The sequence below is a fragment of the Curcuma longa genome, chromosome 16 (genome assembly GCF_044706935.1).
Source record: "Curcuma longa cultivar G26 ecotype Majalengka, Jawa Barat chromosome 16, ITB_CL_G26_1.1, whole genome shotgun sequence".
Classification (NCBI taxonomy): Eukaryota; Viridiplantae; Streptophyta; class Magnoliopsida; order Zingiberales; family Zingiberaceae; genus Curcuma; species Curcuma longa.
Window position 1 is genome coordinate 4481240 of NC_133876.1, and position 9306 is coordinate 4490545.

At 37.5% G+C, this 9306-nt stretch overlaps 1 protein-coding gene across 1 annotated transcript; it reads left to right on the top strand.

Moving 5' to 3' along the window:
* Window positions 1–7917: 7917 nt before the first annotated feature.
* Window positions 7918–9095, top strand: LOC141848066 (uncharacterized). Its single transcript, XM_074736179.1, has 4 exons — window positions 7918–8149; window positions 8409–8521; window positions 8587–8751; window positions 9012–9095. The coding sequence occupies exons 1-4, from the start codon at window positions 8145–8147 to the stop codon at window positions 9068–9070; spliced, it is 342 nt and encodes a 113-aa protein (XP_074592280.1). The 5' UTR covers window positions 7918–8144; the 3' UTR covers window positions 9071–9095.
* The last annotated feature ends 211 nt before the right edge of the window (window positions 9096–9306 follow it).

The window sequence follows — 9306 nt, forward strand, 5'->3', positions numbered from 1 at the left end:
CCTCAGCACTTGATACACATCCATTTTCCATTCTTGTTCAACCATCAGATTAACACAACTCCATTACATAATATTATGGGAAGCTTTCAATCAATACTTAGCTTTCATCCTACATCCCATTTAAACAATTTTATTCAATCAACATAGATGCAAACTATCACATTCAATACACATGAAAGAACAACAATTCACAACTACAATGCATTCAAATTCCAACTTACATTCAACATTCCAATTCAAGAGCAACATACAACTGACAGATCCATTTGGCATGCATCATTTTCAATACAATAGAACTAAACATTTAGCATCCAATGATCAACCGAAACACTTCAATTTAAGATTCTCTAAACATTCCATGATTCAAACAACTTTCTCATTTAGTGCACTAACATCACAACAACCAGATCAAAGGTTAAGGTTAGAAATTAGGGTTAAGGTTAAAGTTAGGGTTAAGATTAAAACAGGGTTAAGGTTAAAGATCAATGTTAAGGTTAAGAAATTCATGGGGGGTTTTGATTCAAGGTAACAGAAACAAACCAAAAGGAAACAATGAAGAACAGAACTAGCACAGCTAAAGGAGAATTAGGGCTTCCCTCAACAGCGCCGGCGCCACTTGAGGAGAAGGGGAGCAGCTCAAAACAGGGGATGACAGTGAAATGGAATGGTGGTTCCAATCAACACAGAACAAAGACCTCAGCACTCCGGTTGATTGCACCAACGGGACGGCGGAACCTTTGCTGGAGCGAATCACCCACAGCCGGCACGAGCGGAGAAGACGCGGGCTCGGGTCTTCAGACGCTAGTCTGATGCCCTGCTGCAAATCGCAGACAACACAATCAGAAAGAGGAATGAAAATCAAACCCTTACCTGGCCCCATTTCCGGTGACAATGGCGGAGAAGACGACCGGCGACCTCTGCTGCAAATCGCAGACAAAGTCCGGCGACACCCTGCTGCAAATCGCAGACAGGACCAACAAACATCCGGCGCTTCTGAGGAAGTGGATAATCGAGCCGTCGCCGGCTACCATCGCTGCTGCAAATCGCAGACAAAGAAGGAACCAACAACGGAGGGAGGAAGAGGATGTCACCGGAGCTCACGGCAACAATCCTCAGCGACGATGATGCTCGGCAACCGGAGGACACTGCGCCCTTGCTTTGCGCTGATCGGACGGAGGAAAGGTGACGGCGAGGGCGCACGGCGGGGCTCGTGACCGCGGCGGCGACGAAGAGGAGAAACAAACAGTGCTCGCGATTTTCGGCGTAATCGATTCCTGCTTTAACCCTAAGCTGCTGAACCGCAGGAATTACAACTGAACCGGCGACCTCTTGAACCGCCAGTTAATTGGACCGAATGCTGAACTTGAACCGGGCTTGAAATTGGATTGGGCCGGGCTGAAATAGCTGGGCCGGCTGAATTGGGTTGGGTTTAGCCTAATTGAATCCTGGTTGAGTCAATTGAAATCCAATTCGAACCCAACTCGAACCAGAATTGATTTTTCTTCAAATTGAACCTCCAAATATGGTTATCTTCATCCTAATTTCCTGCCAAATTAATTACCACAAATTAATATCGATAAATACCTCAAAATAATAGAAAATAGAATGAAGACCACAATTAATCCAAGATAGAAAAACAAGGTAAAAGCCCAATTCATGATATAAAATATAATCAAATTTAGCCCAATATGATCCTAATTTACCTGGTCAAATAGGCAGTTATCATCGTCCACCTTACGGACACGCCGAGGAGTAGGAACAAGTTATCTCCGAACCTCGTAAATCCTTGTCTTAGCTTGTTGATCTTCATTTGCCTGTGATCAAGTCATTATTTCCGCTGCGTAACCGAAGATTAAGCAAGAAAAGAGAAAAGTGTGGACGGCTATCACACCCCCCTCTCTAGCCGGTTTTCAAGAGATCCAACAGTCGGGACACCTCAGCTTCCAACGCCCGGATCGGTTCCAGGCGCCCCGGATCTGGATAGGCATTACGGAGTCAAAGGTTCATTCGGAACCTCCATGTCAGCATACAAGCACCCGGAAAGAGATATAGGTGTTTGGAAGTGTCGAGTTAGCAGCGCCGATGGTGGATCGACGAACAACGTAGAGGCGCCTAGATAGGCTTTCAGGCGCTTGGAAAGCTTAATAAAAGGGCATCGAGGAAGACCCCTCAGTGCATCATTCTACAGACAAGTGACAACCGTTTGCACGTGAAGCATCAATCAAGATCATCGCCGTAGCGCCGAAGAGCTGCGCAAAAAGTCGACATCTTCATTCCTTCGGTAAATTTTATTTTGTACATTATTTTTAAAAGGACGATATCGTTATTACCGATCCTACATTTTGTATTCGCTAACTCCCTTTCGTAAGAGGGGAGTTATATAGATGATTGTCCATCGAAAACGATCATCTAATCATGGGCCTTGGAATAACAGTCAGTAGCTATGAATCAAGTAAATATCAGTGTGCTCGCTTCTTGTGTTTGGTATTTTCCACTGTATTATTACACAACTATGATCGCAAGATTTTACAAGCATCTTTACAAAATGTGAAAATGCTTCGAAAGCATTATTCACCTCCCCTCTAGCGCTCTCAACGATCCTACAATTGGTATCAGAGTGAGGAGTGCTCGAACACAGTGCAACCACTGATCGAGCAAGTTTTTTGATTTTTCATATTTTTTATCCACACTACTAATCCAAGACTAAGTCTTGGTACATTTTATTGTTTTCTTATGTGCAAGATTTAAATGGCCCATCAGGAAGGATACAGTACTGCAAGACCACGTCTATTCTCTGGGGAGGACTTCATCTACTGGAAAGGTAGAATGCAGTACCACCTAAAGACACAAGTGGATATGTGGATCGTCATTCAAATGGATTCATAATCCCAACCGATAATGACGGCTTTCTACAATCTTGCGACAAATGGGATGCAACCACCAAGAGGAAGATTGAAGCTAACGCAAAGGTAACCCAAACACTACAATGTGGATTGACCAAAGAAGAGTTAAACAAAATTGGTCCGTTCATCAGTGCTAAAGATCTATGGGACAAGCTCATAGAACTTCATGAAGGAACATCCAACACAAAAGTCAACAAGCGAGATCTCCTCATCAACAAACTCTACAACATCAAGATGATGGAAGGAGAATCAGCAAATGGATTGCACGCACGAATCCAAGATCTACTGAATGGGTTGCACGCAATTGGACAACCCATTTAAAATCAGGATGCGATAAGGTATGCATTGAAAGCGTTCCCTAGGAATACTTTGTGAACATCTATGATTGATGCTTACAAGGTCTCCAAGGACCTTTTAAAAATCAAACTCGACGAGCTATTTTCTGAATTTGAGTTACATGAGTAGACTAACGTCATTCTGGAAGAGAAAGATATAGCTCTCATTGACCTTTGCTAGCCATCGAAGTGGAGAATTCTGGTGGAGAAATTCTCGAAGGATCGTTGCCCACACAACGTTCGAGAAGAGGAGAGGAATACAGCAGAAGATCAAGAGGTCTTCGGGTACAAATTTCATAAGGTATAATTTAATGTTTCCGCATAAGTTAAATTATTCCTTTTATATTGGATCCTGTAAACCAAACACAAGAGCCCAATGATCTAAATGAGTCGATCAAACTTCGTTTGATCGACTATGAGGGCAACTTGAGATCGTTTCCGGGAAAATTTTTGTTCTACAAGAATCTACCGGAACGATTTTTCAAGACTTTCCCATCAGTCCTTGCATATGTTTCTAATTCCGCTGCTTAGTTATTTCTGATAGAACAAAAATGAACAAATGACGAATGCGCTATTCACTCCCCCTCTAGCGCGTCCCATCGATCCTACACAGGGAACACCAGATAATCAAACCATGATTTTAATCATGGTAAAGGATTCAAGTTAAACTTATGGTGTTTACTAACGAGCTGAAATGAGTGTACAAGTAGCATAAGAAAGTCCTAATTGAGACTAAATAAGAAAGTCCTAGCCTAGAGGATTGGGCAAAGAAGTCCTAGTCAGGAGGACTGGGCAGGAAGACTTGGCAGATTAAAACACTAGGCAGGAAGTCTAAGCGAGTCATAAACCGAACGTCTAGCAGAGCGATGGGTCAGCAAGGACGGGACATTGAAGGAAAGTCTTGGGGGTCGAGGATCAGATGTTGAGCAAAAGTCCAACTAGGTCTGGAGGGTCGAATAGTTGGCAGAGTTAATTTCTTCTGAGGGGAGTAGGTGAGGAGACATTCCTTGGAAGGGAACAGCAGACGTCGATCAGACCTAGGATTTCACTCGAAACTTAAAAGTCAAGACTAGACAGTTGGAAAACTATCCAAGTTTCCTATTATATGGTTTGTACTAACTCTGTGATGCAGGAAACTAAGGGACCAAAACATGGTGTTCTGGGAACCCCTATTAGATCCAGACCATCGGACTGTCCAGATGCCCAGAAGGGGTCTAGGCGCCCGGATGTCAGCCAATCGGATTAGTGAGGTGGATGAGGTGACGAGTCTCCAGTGGTTGGGACACCTCAGCTTGGTTTTCTTAGCTAAGTCCATCTAACCGAAGCTACCTCGCCACATCCTACACTAGTTAAACTAAGGTTTATCCTTAGATTAGCTAAATATGTAATTTTTAAAATCAGCTTTGTCTTAGAAAGTGGTCGTTGTTCTGATAACCAAGAAGACCCTTGTGTTTCGCCACCATCTGAAAGCTAATTCTTGAAATATATGTTTAGTAAGTCAAAAGCTTAAACGTGAATATAACCCAAGGTTAATTAAATACTAGATAACAATAACTCAATCCATTAATCAAAATAAAATTAAAAAATCATTTCACACAACTCATAGAATTAATTGTGTGATTATTTAGAAATGGATGAGATGAAACTAGCTTTAAAAATTTTAATTTAATTAATCCTTAAATTTTTAATTTAATTAATCTTTAATTATTTTTAATTTAATTAATCCTTAAAATTTTTCATTTAATTAATCCTTAAAAATTTCTTTAATTTAAAATTTTTTTATTAAGTAATTTTTAAAATTTTAATTAATCTTTTTCAAAATTTTAATTAACTTTTTCAAAATTTTAATTATTTTTTTCAAAATTTTAATTATTTTTTAAAATTTTAATTAACCTTTTCAAAATCTTAATTAACCTTTTTCAAAATTTTAATTAACTAATTCTTAAAATTAAATTAATTATGTTTAAAATTTTTAATTAATTAATTTTTAAAATTTAATTAATTAAGTTTAAAATTTTTAAATAACTAAATTTAAATTAACTAGGTTTAAAATTTTTAAATAATTCTTAAAATTTAATTAACTATGTTTAAAATTTTTAAATAATTAATTCTTAAATTTAATTAACTGAATTTAAAATTTTTAATTAATTCATTCTTAAAATTTAATTAATTAAGTTTAAATTTTTTTAATTAACTAAAATTAAAAATTTTAATTAATTAATTCTTAAAATTTAATTAACTAAGTTTACAATTTTTAATTAACTATTTTTTAAAATTTAATTAACTAAGTATAAAATTTTTAATTAACTAAGTATAAAATTTTTAATTAATTAATTCTTACAACTTAATTAACTAAGTTTAATATTTTTAATTAACCAATTTTAAAATTTTAATTTACTAATTAACCAATTTCTTAAAATTAAAACTTAAATCTAAATCCAAAATCTATTAAAAGCCCAACCCAACCTTATTCGAGCTCCCGGATATGAAAATCCAGGTGCCTCGAACCACTTCTCAAAACCCACCCATGGTTTTACACAGGTGCCCCTAGTTTTAGGATCCAGGTGTCTAGAAAGAAAATCCAAGTGCCCCGCACTGCGCAAAATCTAGGTGCCCCGATTTTTTTCCAGGTGCCTAGAAGCGCTTTATAAAAGAAACCTGAGACCCACCACTTTTAACCACACCAAAACCTTTCATACCTCTAGAACCCTCTTTCTCGCACTGTTGGCAAGCTTATAGGTCATCAGTTCTGGTTTATTTATCAAAAATGTCTAGGTAAGACCCCAAACCAACTCTAAAATAATTAAGTTTAAGTTTTTCTTTGTTAAATATTTATTTTATGTATTAAGATTAAGAGGAAGACCACTGAGGCTGACACCTCTAAGACTCCTAATACAGACTCCAGATTCTCCACTGAGGAACATAGGACTAGGTTTGTATCATTGTTATTTGTACCTTTACATTCTAGATATATATATAGGATATTTTTTGCACAATCATGCATACCATCCATGGAGGTCATACAGTATTACGGCCTTCAGTGGCTAGTTTATTGTACTATCTTGGTTAACACAAATCTGTGTGCCGAGATGTATAATAATATAGTTCAGATCGATGATCTGATCTGTTCCACCCGAATTATAGGGACGGATACTACCATCATTAGAAAGCACTTAGGACTATGTCATTCACTCTATCCATTTGCCTGCTACCCGTTAGGGATGTATCTTTTGGGAATCCCTACTCCCACATCACCCTAGATCTCATATATTCATATTTGTTTAGAGAGGAGCGGGTTCCTACAGTGACCTAGTTCTCTTCCATTAGATTTAAAGTACAAGATTATGCCCTGAATAGAGTTTTAGTGATATGCATTTTACCCCTGACTACAAGGGACGTTGCTATGATGCAACCATTTCATACTTTTCTTTTATATGCATTGATTCATAGATTTGACATAGATGTTAGCTTACATATTTTTCATGTTATCATCTTTTCATCTGGTATTACCATCAGTAAGAGGGTACACATGCCCTACTGTCATATTTTGACATCGCTCCTAACATCACTTGGGTTTGACATCACCGCAGGTGAAGTCAAATGAGCTAGTGAGTTTGATATGTTGGGACTTAGAAGTTTTTCATTAACTGGGGTACATATAAATGAGGATGGGGTTTTGTCTTGGAGACGAGGGAACCAGCCTCAGCCACCACCACTAGCAGCTATTGAAGAGGAGGACGACGATCTTGACCTAGATGATCTTCTCCAACTCCCTCCACCTCCTCTTCCTATTATTCTGGAGCAGAGAGTGATCAGACCTGAGGAGTCAGTTCATAGTCTGCATCAGTCTATGACTAGTCAGTTTGAGAGTTAGAAGGAGAGGAGCAGAGCTAGACACACTGAGCTGATGGACATGCTCAGATCTTGGAGCATGGGTCATCCTCAGCCACCCCCTCAGTAGAAATAGTTTTTATTTTATTTTGACTTGTACTGACCTTGTTGAACATCTTTTACTAGTATTACAGTTTCTTATTTCAGTCCTTCAGTTATAATTATTTTACTTGGGGCTATGTTTGGTAGAATAGGATAATTTTTTTTCAAAAACTTTTGGTTTCAAATCTATTATTACTTAATTTTTTAGAACTATTTTAAAAAGTTTATTTTAAGTTTTTTGAAAAACTAAGTTTCAAATTTTAAATTTCAAAAGAAAAAGGAATGTTTTAGTCTTAGTCTAGATCCATTAGAAATCATGAACCTATAGATCTAGGTTAAGCATCTTATAAAACACACTAGATAACTTGATTGTGTATTGTGAAACTGTAACGCCCGCCCTTACATAGGGCCCATGACGGACGCTACAGTTAAACTAACTTTGGTATCAAAGCATGGGATACAATCATTGATAGACTGATGAAATATAATCAAAGTCCCACATTGAAAATGCATGAAAAAAATCTTTGAATTATAGAATAAAAATATCTATATTAGTATAAGGTCTTTTGGATAAAGTCCAAAAACAAAATCATAAAGGTGCGGGCTCAAAATGAACAATATCATACTATTTTGGAGATATATATATGGACTACATCGGAACTAACAAATTATTCTTAAGAATATTGTTATTGCTATTCAGCTATGTAGATATTGGATGTGTTTGCATGTTGTATAATGGTTTGCTAATTTACTAGATTCTTAACATAGTAAAAACATTGTGTAATGATAATCTTGTTGCTATCTGCCATTGACTATCTATCATTTTCCTTTAATACAGTAGATTCTTTATTTGCTGCAAAATGTTTGTATCAATTTGTTTTCTCTGGTTATCATTTGTATAATGTAACTTATTTTGTATATACAGATAAATGATAGAGCAATCCAGAGATAGTTAAGATCTAAAATTTTGGAAATGAGGTAAGAGGACAAGGACATTGTCTGGTTTTACAAGTATCTGCTGCTACACATCTATTTTGATCTATTTGCTTCTGCATAATTTGTACTCTTTTGTTCTTGTTTTCCTACTTGTAAAGTTGTAGTCTCTGTGTGATTTGTTTTTAGTGTTGCCTAACATTTGAAGGGTGTGCCCTTCTTGTTGCTGAATGTATCTACTTGCCCTTGTTCATCCTCAGTAATCTAACCCTAAGAGTTGCACATTTTGGCTATCCTTTAGTAGGAGGCGAGTGAGATGGAACGAGGAAAACTTGTACGAGATTGAAGCCAATAAACCAGTGAGGCAAAGAATCACCGAACCTAAAACGCCTTACCATCCTATGGTCGATGATGACGGTATGTCTGAGGTAACTCAATTTGTTTCTGGTAACAAGCTTACGAGGGTGGGTTCTATTTTGCAGATGCAGGTTCTTTATCACCAAGAAGAGCCTTTGACGAATGCTTCGATGATGAAGAAGCTACGAAAACCGCATCTGATGATGCATCTTCTTCAAGCCTAGGGTTTTCTGAGAATGGGGGTTGGACATCTGAAGCTAATGACAGATTTGTCTTGGAGCAAGATGAAGGTTCACCATTACTGCTTTTGGATATTTCCTATGATGCAGTTTGTATCTGTTTCTGCGCCTATACCAGACGATAACCATGCATATTATTTCTATTCGACTAAAACTTTCAATGAAATCTTTGCACCACAAAATAGTAGAATGGGTGAGATTGTTGCTCATCTCAATCTTACTTCCCATCTGCTAACTTACATATTTTCGACATTGAACCTTTTCGTGCTCTATATCACTGGGGCATCCAACTAAACTAAGCTTCCTATCAGACTCTGAAACAGATAGATCAAGACTAAGCTTCGACGGAGCACCGCAAGGCTCACTATGACGAATACCGAAAGGTGAAGGAGCTCATGCGATATTTATAATTTAAAAGTATTTTATAATATATATCATATTTTTATATATTTAAAAATTAAAAATTTATGGGACTTACGCCCGACGCCTCGGGGCTTTCGCCCCGTGTGGGCGGATGGTAAACGCCTCGCCCAACGCCTTCGCCTTTTAAAACACTGGTTTTAAATCATTGTTTTAGCTTCCAAAACTGTTGTTATCGTTATAAAA